This window comes from Haliotis rubra, unplaced genomic scaffold (assembly GCF_003918875.1).
Source record: "Haliotis rubra isolate DU_JTF1 unplaced genomic scaffold, ASM391887v1 Scf459, whole genome shotgun sequence".
Taxonomy (NCBI): domain Eukaryota; kingdom Metazoa; phylum Mollusca; class Gastropoda; order Lepetellida; family Haliotidae; genus Haliotis; species Haliotis rubra.
In genome coordinates this window covers 641,554-654,994 of record NW_025767145.1, presented here as the reverse complement: position 1 = coordinate 654,994, position 13,441 = coordinate 641,554, and the positions used below count along the sequence as shown (strand labels likewise).

At 43.5% G+C, this 13,441-nt stretch overlaps 1 protein-coding gene across 1 annotated transcript in view; it reads left to right on the top strand.

The window, feature by feature from the left end:
• LOC124290160 (neuropilin and tolloid-like protein 2) overlaps positions 1 to 9,920 on the top strand; it is an 85,609-nt gene extending 75,689 nt beyond the window's left edge. Inside the window, exons 4-9 of the mRNA XM_046726856.1 lie at positions 1,803 to 2,057; positions 3,741 to 3,770; positions 4,756 to 4,910; positions 5,726 to 5,954; positions 8,085 to 8,210; positions 8,974 to 9,920. Coding sequence (XP_046582812.1) covers positions 1,803 to 2,057; positions 3,741 to 3,770; positions 4,756 to 4,910; positions 5,726 to 5,954; positions 8,085 to 8,210; positions 8,974 to 9,644 — 1,466 coding nt within the window. The 3' untranslated portion in view covers positions 9,645 to 9,920. The remainder of the gene's footprint in view (positions 1 to 1,802; positions 2,058 to 3,740; positions 3,771 to 4,755; positions 4,911 to 5,725; positions 5,955 to 8,084; positions 8,211 to 8,973) is intronic.
• The last annotated feature ends 3,521 nt before the right edge of the window (positions 9,921 to 13,441 follow it).

The window sequence follows — 13,441 nt, the reverse complement described above, 5'->3', positions numbered from 1 at the left end:
CAATCTCATGATATCATTTCCCATCTGAATGCTTATAGAACCAATATTCATGATATCATTTCCCATCTGAATGCTTACCGCACCAATCTCATGATATCATTTCCCATCTGAATTGTTACCGAACCAATCTCATGATATCATTTCCCATCTGAATGCTTACCGAACCAATCTCGTGATATCATTTCCCATCTGAATGGTTACCGAACCAATCTCATGATATCATTTCCCATCTGAATGGTTACCGAACCAATCTCATGATATCATTTCCCATCTGAATGCTTACCGAACCAATCTCATGATATCATTTTCCCATCTGAATGCTTACCGAACCAATCTCTGATATCATTTTCCATCTGAATGCTTACCGAACCAATCTCCTGATATCCCGTTCCCATCTGAATGCTTACCAAACCAATCTCTTGATATCCTCTCCCATCTGAATGCTTACCGAACCAATCTCCTGATATCCTCTTCCCATTTGAATGCTTCCAAACCAATCTCTTGATATCCTCTCCCATCTGAATGCTAACCGAACCAATCTCCTGATACCCCATGGATAACGTCTTGAGACCTCACCCTCCTACCCTCGTCTCCTCTCTATTTTCATTCCATCATGGGATAAACGATATTCTCCCTTTCCACACCCTAACCCCCACTGGTTCCATATCCTGCGAATGTAAAGTTAGAGTTCGACGTATAGATTATAAGGTAAATACACCGTAAGTTCATCTGCCATTCTCTCCCAGTGGATGGTGCTGCAAGATAGCTCAGTGGGTAATGCTCTCACTCGTCATGGGGACGATACGGTTTCGTTTTCCAACACTGTAGCATGCGTGAGACCCATTCTTGATTTCCCCCGCTGTGATATAGCAGGAATATTGCTGAAGGGGTGTACAACCAGACTCTCACACTCGTACTCTGCAATCAAATGGCGCCGATTTAACAAACATATCAGGGAGAGGGTTCGTATTCAGTTTCCTCTATTATCTCCCTTGTTTTCTTGCTTAACTAAGGGTCAAAAGAGTTGGACTGACAAAAACGTTGTTTGTTTATATTTACCTTACTTTTTCACCCACTGATTCAACCTCTCACTCATTCACTAACGTCTTCGCTCGATCATTCACTTACTCTTATTATCTTCCACTTATTTCTTCACTCATTCATTCACTCGCTCACTTATGCCTCCATTTGTTCTCTCACTCACCTATTCATTCACTCACTCACCTATTCACTCATTCATTCACTCAATCTACCCGTGAAGGTCCGGGTTAAGATATTGATCTTCAGTAACCCATGCTTGTCGTAAGAGGCGACTAACGGGATCGGGTGGTCAGGCTCGCTGACTTGGTTGACACGTGTCATCGGTTCCCAATTGCGCAGATCGATGCTCATGCTGTTGATCACTGGATTGTCTGGTCCAGATTCGATTATTTACAGACCGCCGCCATATAGCTGGAATATTGCTGAGTGCGGCGTAAAACTAAACTCACTCACTCATTCACTCAATCACCTATTCCTCCACTAATTCATTCATCCACTCACCCATTCATTCACTGATTCACCTATTGATCCACTCATTCATTTACTCTCACCTATTCCTTCACTTCTTCACTCATTCCTTTGTTCACACCATTCGCTCACTCGTAGACTTTCATTCTTCTTCGCCGCCATATAGCTGGAATATTGCTGAGTGCGGCGTAAACCTAAACTCATTCACTCACTCACTCATTATTCTTCACGCACTCACTTCGGTCACTTGTTCCCTCACACATTCACTCACCGATTCCCCATTATGTCCACAGCGCCACAACACTTCAAGATTCAGCTCGACTTCAGGGACGTCTTCAAGATCGAAAAGTCCGAGAACTGCAAGTACGACTACCTCGAGGTGCGCGACGGCCCCTTTGCCTACTCGCCCCTAATAGACCGCTTCTGCGGGGACGACTTCCCCCCGCTTGTGTCCTCCACCTCGCGCTTCCTCTGGATGAGGTTCAAATCTGATGACCTAATTCAGGACGAGGGGTTCAAGGCCATTTACTCCTATATCAAAGACACAAGTAAGTAGAACATCGTTTTTTAAATACATAGAGATTATGCTTTACTTCTGTATATATTAGGCATATAATATCATATTCTTACAGATGAGGGGCGGTGGGGTAGCCTAATGGTTAAAGCGTTGGCTCGTCACGCCGAAGACCCGGGTTCGAATCCCCACATGGGCACAATGTATGAAGCCTATTTCTGGTGTCTCCCGCCGTGATGTTGCTGGAATATTGCTAAAAGCGGCGTAAAACCAAACTCAGTCAGTCAGTCTTACAGATGACCTCATTTAACTGTGTACCGTTATCCACGCAAAAGTGAACTCATGACAACTCTCCGAGGCGTTAAACAATACGTTGGTGGCGGAAACAGCCGAATAGGCCCGAGACGTTCCGAATGCCACCTCTTGAAAATAATCCCATGACTAACGACCGATGTTCCGTAGTAACTAAATGTGTATAAACAAGACCATATGCACAGAACGTTTACTTCAGTGAAAATATTCTGTATACTCACCCGTCAGAAAATATGTTGCGGATACTCCGGCTGTCACCGATACATGTGTTTTTATAGCAGGGGAAATAGACGCAATTTCACCCCACCTAACCAAGGGCATATGGCAAAACAATGAGCATAAAAAAATAACGCTTGTCATTACATAAAAACAACACTCACGCTAGATACACAAAGAAATCCGTCTCACTGAAATGTCAAATATCCAGACGCTTGTTCTGTAGAGCCGGGTTGAGGTTTGATGTGCATGATGTGAGTCCTGTAGTCTCTATATAGTGTACACTGGGAATGGTCAGAAAGAGAAATATACATTCCTGAAATATTAATGGACTATGCTCAGTTCCTGGTTTTAAAATTTCGTAGATACCCGCATATATGTGAGTTAAGACACCCTGTGTATTTACAGTAACATCACTCAGGAGCGAGAGTAGGGGACTGACCGCGATCTATTCTCGGGACAGCCTGGGCTTATTAAATGAAACTGCTCTTAAATAGAATGGCAAAAATCGTTTGTTTTTCTGCTCAGGCTTTACCCCAAGAAAGATTGCGTTTTCATTACATACTGGGTATCTGTCAAACATTAATGCTCACATCACACCCACACCCACACCACATTAACACCCACACCCACCCACACCCGACCACCCCTACCCTACCCCAATAGTAAATGGTTGACAAATAACATGTAGGCTGAAATTTACAAGACAACTCAAAACAGTGTAACGTTTTACTTTGAATTAAACCAAATAAAAAGGCATAATATTTAGATTTTTTATATTTTTTTCCTGTAATGATCAGCCTTTGGTTAGAATCCCGATAGCCCGATAGCAGATTTTTATATATGAAAAACAATGTTTGCTAGAGGCTGTGATTAGTGTATGCTGATGGTATATTTTGTGTTTACATTAATATATATTTCGATACATTTTAATTACAAGTAGATGTCCATCTATATAATTATTTAGATATGTGAAGTTCAGAAATCATCAACTGCATTTTTCACACAGGGTTAGATTAAGTTGATAATAATGTATATACATGTTTAATTATTATATATGTGACATATATAGTTCATGCATATTGTATACTCCTCTGAATACTTGTTGCTGTATGAAGCTATTTCTAAATGAATCTATATACGACATATGTTATGGGACAGTTATTTATGCGCTTCTTTTCTTTTTCAGCTCAGAATGATGGGAATGTGTTTAGCGAAGGTGAGTACCTTCTAATACCTGTTAGACCCGGGTTCGATTCCCCACATGGGCAAAATGTGTGAAGCCCATTTCTGGTGTCCCCCGCCGTGATATTGCTGGAATAATACTAAAAGCGGCGTAAAACTAAACTCAGTCAGTCAGTCAGTCTAATACCTGTTAATACCTGCAGAAGTTCAAGGTGCCATATTTTTATCTAACGCTAGACACGCCTATGAACGCGCTCCACCAGTGTGTTCACATTTTCAGGACAACATATTGCACCCTTCAAACAACGCAATGATATTTCAACGTCATCTTAAAATCACTGTCTATAAATTATCAGGGACAGGGGGGTGGGTGGGTGGGGGTGGGGTTCCTTTCAACTAGCAACGTTCATAATTATATGTACTTGTATGTCTCACAGATCGTGCCTCATGGTTGTAAAGGGTAATGAGTGCGTAAAATCTGTATTCATTTAAAATATTCCCTTATTGGCATAAGTGATGAATACTTACACAGGCTCTTTCCACGGGTTGTTTATGTCTGCTGTGTCTCACAGCCAACGATCACTCTTAGCACTACTTAAACCCAGGTATTATTACCGCGGACGTGAAGCAATCATACAAGGGATAACAGATAACACCGGTGCCGGTGCGGAAAGGGAATTAAATCATATCGGGACGTTTGAGAGCACGTGTAACTTAAGGTCCTCCAGCCATTAGGTATTGGTCGATGACATCCTCTAAGTGACGTAAGTCTTTATGAGGTTCTTTGCGATGGTCAGCTAGAGACGTCCACTGCCTTCACTTTCTACAGGGATGGTGTGGTAGCCTAATGGTTAAAGCGTTCGCTCTTCACGCTGATGATCCGGGTTCGATTCCCCACATGGTTACAATGTGTGAAGCTCATTTCTGGTTCCCCTGTCGTGATATTGCTGGAATATTGCCAAAAGCGGCGTAAAACTAAACTCACTCACTCATTGTCTACATGATTGTTGGTGTTTCAGCCCCGGCTCCTGTGTGTCGCCAGTTCTTGGAAGTGTCCCCGTCCCAGCCCAACGGCGTCCTGTCCTCATCCCGTCTGGGGCACGAGATCACGTCATACCAAGTGCCACGCCCTTATGACTGCACGTGGGAGCTCCACACGGACAAGAGATACGGGGTAGGTCGAGGAACCCCTGTCGACTTGAGTCGCCTTCGGCCACTACAGAACTACCTCCCTGTTTCGCATAAAACTGGAGAATATAAATTTATATTTTCAGCAATGGTTGGAAATATTGAAAATTACGGTTAGCAATATTCCTGAAACTAGTATAATTAGATAGTAAGGATCGGTTCACAAAATAATTCCTAACGATATCCAATCATTATCATCATCATAATCATCATCATCATCGTCGTCATCATCATCATTGTTATCATTATCATTACAGTATTAGTTACAATATATCCAATCATTATCATCATCATAATCATCATCATCATCGTCGTCATCATCATCATTGTTATCATTATCATATAGGGTATTATCAGTTAAAATATATCATCAATCATTATCACAGTATTAGTTACATCATCATCAATCCATCATCGTCGTCATCATCATCAGTGTTATCATTATCATTACAGTATTAGTTACAATATATCCAATCATTATCATCATCATAATCATCATCGTCGTCATCATCATCATTGTTATCATTATCATTACAGTATTAGTTACAATATATCCAATCATTATCATCATCATAATCATCATCATCATCGTCGTCATCATCATCATTGTTATCATTATCATTACAGTATTAGTTACAATATATCGAATCATTATCATCATCATAATCATCATCTTCGTCATCATCATCAGTGTTATCATTATCATTACAGTATTAGTTACAATATATCCAATCATTATCATCATCATAATCATCATCGTCGTCATCATTATAATCATCATTGTTATCATTACCATTACAGATCTACGTGCGGACACATAATCTGACAATGCGTCGTCCCCAACGCTGTGACCAGAACTACATCGCCTTGTACAAGCGTACTACACTGGACAAGACGAAGTATGTACAATATTGTGCCGGACCCAAGGCGGAGATGAAGACAAAGGAAAACAGGGTGTTTGTCCGGCTGTACGGCAAGACCCCCGCGAACCGACCGGACGTAGAGATGGTCTACACTATATACAAACATGGTCAGTATTCTAAGTGGGGCGGTCGGGTAGCCTAGTGGTTAAAGCGTTCGGTCGTCACGCTGAAGACCTGGGTTCGATTCGACGTGGATATATTTGAAGCCCATTTCTGGTGTCCCCCGCCGTGATATTGCTAGAATATTGCGGAAAGCGGCGTAAAACACAACTCACTCACTCACTAAGCTATGGTAGATCTACCCGGGCCCTGACATTAAGTCACAGGATATCGGGAATGCTCATTAGCTGTCGGATGTTTCCGGAAATGGGGCCAAAGCCCCACCTTTTCACCTTTCCTACTTTCAAAACCAAACTTTCGAAATTACTGTTTGCGAATAATGTCAAGAATTAATATAAGTCAGCGACTACAAGAATTGTTTTAATTGTTTTATTCTTTATAGGACGTGTTATTCAAAACCCTGAGTAGGATCGGTCTGGACTTTCAATTATTCATAAATCTTAAAATTTTGAACATTTCCCTTAACCCCTTTTAAAAACGAGTAAGACTTGCTACCAATACGGGCATACTCTGCCTTTGTTCGCTCATTGGAAAAACAGTTTTTATTATTTTAGCCCCTTCCGTTTGGTCACTTGTATAGTATGTGATGTTGTAGATGATTGTGTTTCTATCGTAGCAATGGGCTGTTGCTATACCACTCAAATTATGTTAAACAATAAGGAATTCTTTCATATTACTACAGTTAAATCTGTCACATTCTTAGACTTTTTTTATTTAGTATACAAATGTGTTCTCTCTGTGTCTACAAATGGGAGCGTTTTCTCAGTCGTGTAATTGTGATCTGTTCTCTGGACAGATGGGGAGGTGTGTTCTGCTCTCTTGACAGGTGGGGAGGTGTGTTTTGTTCTCTGGACGGGTGTGAAGGTGTGTTTTGTCCTCTGGACGGGTGTGAAGGTATGTTCTGTTCTCTGGACGGGTGTGAAGCTGTGTTCTGTTCTCTGGACGGGTGAAAAGGTGTGTTCTGTTCTCTGGACAGGTGTGAAAGCGTGTTCTGTTCTCTGGACAGGTGTAAAGGTGTGTTCTGTTCTCTGGACGGGTGTGAAGGTGTGTTCTGTTCTCTGGACAGGTGTGAAGCTGTGTTCCGTTCTCTGGACAGGTGTGAAAGCGTGTTCTGTTCTCTGGACGGGTGTGAAGGTGTGTTCTGTTCTCTGGACAGGTGCGAAGGCGTGTTCCGTTCTCTGGACAGGTGTGAAAGCATGTTCTGTTCTCTGGACGAGTGTGAAGATGTGTTCTGTTCTCTGGACAGGTGTGAATGTGTGTTCCGTTCTCTGGACAGGTTTGAAGGTGTGTTCTGTTCTCTGGACAGGTGTGAAGGTGTGCTCTGTTCTCTGGACAGGTGTGAAGCTGTGTTCCGTTCTCTGGACAGGTGTAAAAGTGTTCTTTTCTCTGGTCAGGTGTGAAGGTGTGTTCTGTTCTCTGGACAGGTGTGAAGGTATGTTCCGTTCTCTGGACAGGTGTAAAGGTGTGTTCTTTTCTCTGGACGGGTGTAAAGGTGTGTTCTGTTCTCTCGACAGGTGTGAAAGCGTGTTCTGTTCTCTGGACGGGTGTGAAGCTGTGTTCTGTTCCCTGGACAGGTGTGAAGGTGTATTCTGTTCTCTGGACAGGTGTAAAAGTGTTCTTTTCTATGGTCAGGTGTGAAGGTGTGTTCTGTTCTCTGGACAGGTGTGAAGGTGTGTTCCGTTCTCTGGACAGGTGTAAAGGTGTGTTCTGTTCTCTGGGCGGGTGTGAAGATGTGTTCTGTTCTGTGGACAGGTGTGAAAGCGTGTTCTGTTCTCTGGACGGGTGTGAAGCTGTGTTCTGTTCCCTGGACAGGTGTGAAGGTGTATTCTGTTCTCTGGACAGGTGTAAAAGTGTTCTTTTCTATGGTCAGGTGTGAAGATGTGTTCTGTTCTCTGGACAGATGTGAAGGTGTGTTCCGTTCTCTGGACGGGTGTAAAGGTGTGTTCTGTTCTCTGGACAGGTGTGAAGGTGTGTTCTGTTCTCTGGACAGGTGTGAAGGTGTGTCCTGCTCTCTTGACAGGTGCCCTGGACTGGAATTTGTGTTCAGGTGTCTTTACAAGTACAACGATGTGTTCTGTTCTCTAAAGAGGTGTGAACGTGTGTTCTTGTCTCTGCAGGTGTGAAGGTGTGCTCATCTGAGGAGTTCAGTTGTGGAGAGATGTGTCTCCCTCGCAGCCTCCTCTGTAACGGCATCCCCAACTGCCCCGCCGAGGAGGACGAGAACAACTGTGCCGGAAAGGAGGGTACGTAAGCAAAGTGACGTCACATGTCTGTACAATAGGCTTCACGAATATCATGCATTCAACTCTGGTACGTCAACATGCAATCCAAAATTAAACCTCTCTTTTACTAACAGGACCGCCGCCATAGAGCTGGAATATTGCTCAGTGCGGCGCAAAACTATACTCACTCACTCACTCTAACAGGGCTTTCTGAAGCCCATGTACTGTCATGATATGATTAGAATAAGATTTAAAACGCCGTAACTTTAGCTTGATAACGGTGTTAGAAACTACACCGAAACGTCCCTCTTGGCAATAAACACGATGTTGATATCCGTTAAGTTGTAAGCTTCGTTACTCAGTCGATCACTCCCATTTCATTATGGGTCGGATGGGGAGACTAGTGGTTATAGCGTTCGCTCGTCACACCGAAGGTCCGGGTTCGACTCCAAACATTACTGCAATGTATAACACCCACATCCTGATTCCCCGCCGTGATATTACAGGAATAATACTTATGGCGGCGTAAAAAGTCACTCACGTCATCATTTGATATTATCGGGACCGAAACTTCCTCATAGTTTTTCTCTAAATAATGTTGTATTGCATATGGCAGGCATTCAAAACATGCCTCTTGAACGTTCCCATGATATTTCAAAATAAAAAGTCTCAAATGTGAGGTTTGATTAATATGGCACCTGAATGTCAAATATTCTCAACTAAAATATACATAGCTCAGAGAGGAAGGAAAATAAAAAATATAAACTGAATTGTATATTTTCAGTGGCTTCGTCCGGAACGACGCTTCCCCTCCACGCTATCATCGCGGGAAGCATTGGGGGAGTCCTGCTGACCGCCATCATCATTGGAGTATGCGTATCGTGCCACTACAAACGCCGGGACAAGCGCAACGAAAAAGAGCTCAACAAGAAGATGCAGCAGAGGAATGCCCTGGAGATGGCCGTGTCCAACTCCTCCACAACCACCTACTCCTTGTCCAGACAGGGCGGCCCGGGGGCCGGGTCCAGCCCCGCGTCCCACCACCCCCAGCTCTCACCCCGCAGCAAGGACAACACCCACCGGTACAGCCTCGGCAGCTCCATCCAACACTCCTCCGAGGGGGACCCTGCGGAAACTATGTCCGACGTCAGCAACTACAAACGTTTCCTGACAATGGAGATGACCCCGGACGAAGAGTCCAGCCCCTGCCCATCCCTCTACAGTCAGACGGGCGTGGTCACAGTGGAGCGGCACCCAGCGTTGGAAACCCCTTACCCCCGCTTCACGTCCAATGCCTGGCGGCCAGAGGACCCCATGCTTTACCCCTACACAAGCTTAAAGAAACCCCCACAGTTCAACGTCACCAAACCATTCTCATATAGCCCCGAAAGCAAGTACATCACAAGCGTACCCTCTTTAAAATATACAAATAATGATATTCGGCCCGAAAATTAATTTTTCAATTTTCAAACAGTTTTCAACCTTTCTGTGTCTTTCATTGTAAATGACATCATGTTTTTCAAATGACATTAAGTGTTTTTTAATGATGTTTGTATCATTGGCCTTTGCCAATCACAAGATGTACATATTACGTACCGAGAATCGTGTTCCCCTGTCACATCAACCGATGTAATTATATTCAGTACGGGTTAACATTCGGAGCTTATCGCTTCACGGCCTTTGTATGATCATATTTATGTGTCATTTTTGTAAATAAACAGAAAAAAAATTCCAAGCGACAATTTTTTTCTTTGTGGTACAGTTATCGTAGAAATGCATGAGTACCTATTCCAAGCATGGTATGCGAGTCCCCCGCGCGTGTTGAAATTAGCTGCCGAAAAGAAGACGGTGAGGTAATTGCAAGTGACAGTCTACTGTAAAACGTCTAGTAGACCTTGACGAACACATACTGCCAATAGTTTCTTACTTTGTAGTCGGTAGTTACGAGCCTGAACCCGGACGTGTTAATCAGCTGCCGACATGTTTTAAAGGAGGGATTCCAGAAGGGCGTGTCCTCTGACTTGGGGGACGTGTGTGGTACAGCCATGGGCAATTAAATAGCCCGCTTCAAGGACAGCGTTTTTTGTGTGTCGGATTCCTTCAAAAACATTTTGTTAGTAATTAGATGTGTTACGCCCGCTGTCACTGAGGGCCGTAGAAGTTGTTGTTTTGTTTTTTCGTCATTAACTGCGAAATAAGTTGGATTTTGGAGATGTTTACGTTTCTGAACTCCCTGTGGAGAATCCCGGGAAATGGTTCCATGTTTGTTGTAACAGTCGAGTAATGTAGAAGGGTGAGATTACGATGTGTGATGTGGCTGAAAGTGTGACGTTTTACTGGCGACGATTAACTACAAATATTCTGGGGGCGGTGCGGGTAGCCCAGTGGTTTAAGCGTTCACCCGTGTCGCGTAAGAGCCGGTTTCTATTCCCCACCTGGGTATAATGTATTCCTGGGATTGTAGTGCTATTGTTTGGTTTCTTTCCTAAAAGCGACGTAAACTATACTCTCACTGACTCACTCACTCACTCACTCACACCCGTGCCTTTCATGCAGACCTGAAACAAATATATCCATGAAAGCACTTGCAAGTCTAGATTGCTGCAGTTTCTGAAAATGAAGTAAGTCTCTTGGCTTCTTTCTGTTTCATATATACAGTAAATTTAAAAGCCTTTCAGCTGCAAAATATGTTCATTTCAGATTTTAGATGCCAGTCCATTTTTTTCTTGGACACAGCTGAATCCGTGAGGCCTATATAACCCTACGATTGTTCAGATTTTGAGATTCGAGGTTTCCGGTGACATTTCCAAAACTTAACCATCCTGGTTCCCGGGCCTCTCATTAGTTTATATAAACTAATGAGAGGCCCGGAAACCAGGATGAAACTTAACTGGAATAGTTTGGATCCTGGTTAGGGTTGCCCTTCAGCAACCCATGTAGTAGGAGGCGACTAACGGGATCAGGTGGTCAGGCTCGCTGACTTGGTTGACACATGTCATCGGTTCCCAATTGCGTAGATCGATGAATTGGATTTTCTGATCCAGTTTATATTATTAACTGACGTCGTCATATAGCTAGACTATTGCTGAGTGCGGCGTCAAACAACAAACAAGCATTTTATTATCAATGGTTCGGGCCACAAACACAAACATAATAACAAAACGCTGTCATATATTTGAAATATTGCTGAGTGCGCCTTTAAACAACGTACCCTTATGCATGCATGCCCAATTCACGGCATGTTGTGCAGGACATTTACTACACTGGTGAAACTCCAGACTATCCAGTGATCATCAACAAACTGACGAACCTACAAACATGATAAACACGATCATAGGTTTCCATGACACCAAAGGGACGCAACTCCACCAAGCGAAAAGAGGTGCCGCAGACCAACAAGGCAACCCGGAAACCCTCAAGGGCCTTCTGGATCTATTTTTAGTTTTTATAAGGACATATGTCTCGATTAGCAACTTAGAAGGTCGATATGGAAGAGTCGATATGGAAGATTATTAATGTTCTTCACTTTTACGAACTTTCTATCAGATTTTTAAATCAAACTTCAAAAGACATTTTAAAACATTTCAACGTTACATATTGTACATGGGGACATAGAAGCGCTTTCTTAAAGCACGGCCATGCCAGTATGAATATCGCCGGTAACTGGTTATGCTGGAATGGTACGTCTTCAGCATGTCGGTTACCTGACTTCCGAGATTCTTTCATCACACAATCTACTCCCAATGCTAAGGGAACACGAGCTGTACAGTCAGACTGCGGTATGTGGTGAATGTGCCAGTCCCGTGTCTACCATTGCAACGTGTGGAAACCTCACTACCTGTCCTGATCAATCTATGGCATCAATATCCATCTTGATCAAGCGTGAAATTATTTCTACCTCCGTGTTAGTTCCGCCATCTTTCACTGGTCGCTTTTCGCCTCTGTCCGTAACCTGCCATTCGGCTGTTCCGGAATGCCACGAGTGGTCACGAATGTCATTTGTAATGGACGTGTAATTCCTGGGCAAACCGAACCAGAGGTTATGGAAACGGGTGAATGGTGACGAAGTGGCAGAACCCTGTCTGTCTTCGATCCAGTTTCAATCGTGACCAACTCCTGCAATTCCGTGTATGTGTGTGGCCTAAGGTGACAAATGACCCTCTTTGTGAAGCAGGACCGAAACCGACAAAAGCCTCAGGTCAATGTCCAGCTGCCAAACCCTTCCTACCATGAAGCTCCCAGAGAATAATGGACTTCCCCAAACCTTGAATTTATAAAAGCCCAAATCCCAAACTTTGAATTTATAAAAGTCAAAATCGGCGCGACTCAGACACACAATTCGAGCCTAGACCGCTAAACTACGGACTGAAATCATGAGCAACGATCTATCGCAAATAGCCCACTCGTCGACCTTGACCACCCGATCCACCTTATTTCGAAGTTACGACAGAGAATGAGGCCCTCACAGGAATCCCTATGGTATTGCACCTGGAGAAGAAAGACTTGTTTTGGGGGTAGTTGACATTAGTTACAGAATTAATGAGGCAGAGGAGATTCTGGGAACCCCAAACTTGTAAGAACCGACCAACTGAGAATCGGTTGGACACAATGGGAGTGTGATCAACTGTCACATTTTGTGTTACCGTTCGATAGTCCTTCTTGTTATCAACCACCGGTTCTAACGGTTCATGGTCAATTATTTATCGTGATCTAGCGATTCTGTTACGACTGCGGCGAAAAACAACATCCCCTCTCAGTACACAGACTAGCAAACAACGTACAAGTGTAGTACCACAGAACAACGTTAAACTATCCGGGGCGGTGGGGTAGCCTAGTGGTTAAAGCGTTGGCTCGTCACGCCGAAGACCCGGGTTCGAATCCTCACATGGGTACAATGTGTGAAGCCCATTCCTGGTGTTCCCCCGCCGTGATGTAGCTGGAATATTGCTAAAAGCGGCGTAAAACCAAACTCAGTCAGTCAGTAAGTCAGTTAAACTATCCTCGCATTCTGTAAACGCTACTCCGCTAGGTTAACATGTGCGATCTGTAGTGCCACACTCAACAACATTCCAACTATATCAAGGAAGTCGCTAAATATTTGAGTCTAGTGCCATGTCAAGTGCCATCTTTGGCACTTACCAATCTCATTAAAATCAGATCTTAAATCTACTACAGTAGTTGGATGTCCCCAGATATTCGTTTGAATTTTCGTTCACATGCAGATACATGTATCATATCCAAAGTGGTTTCAA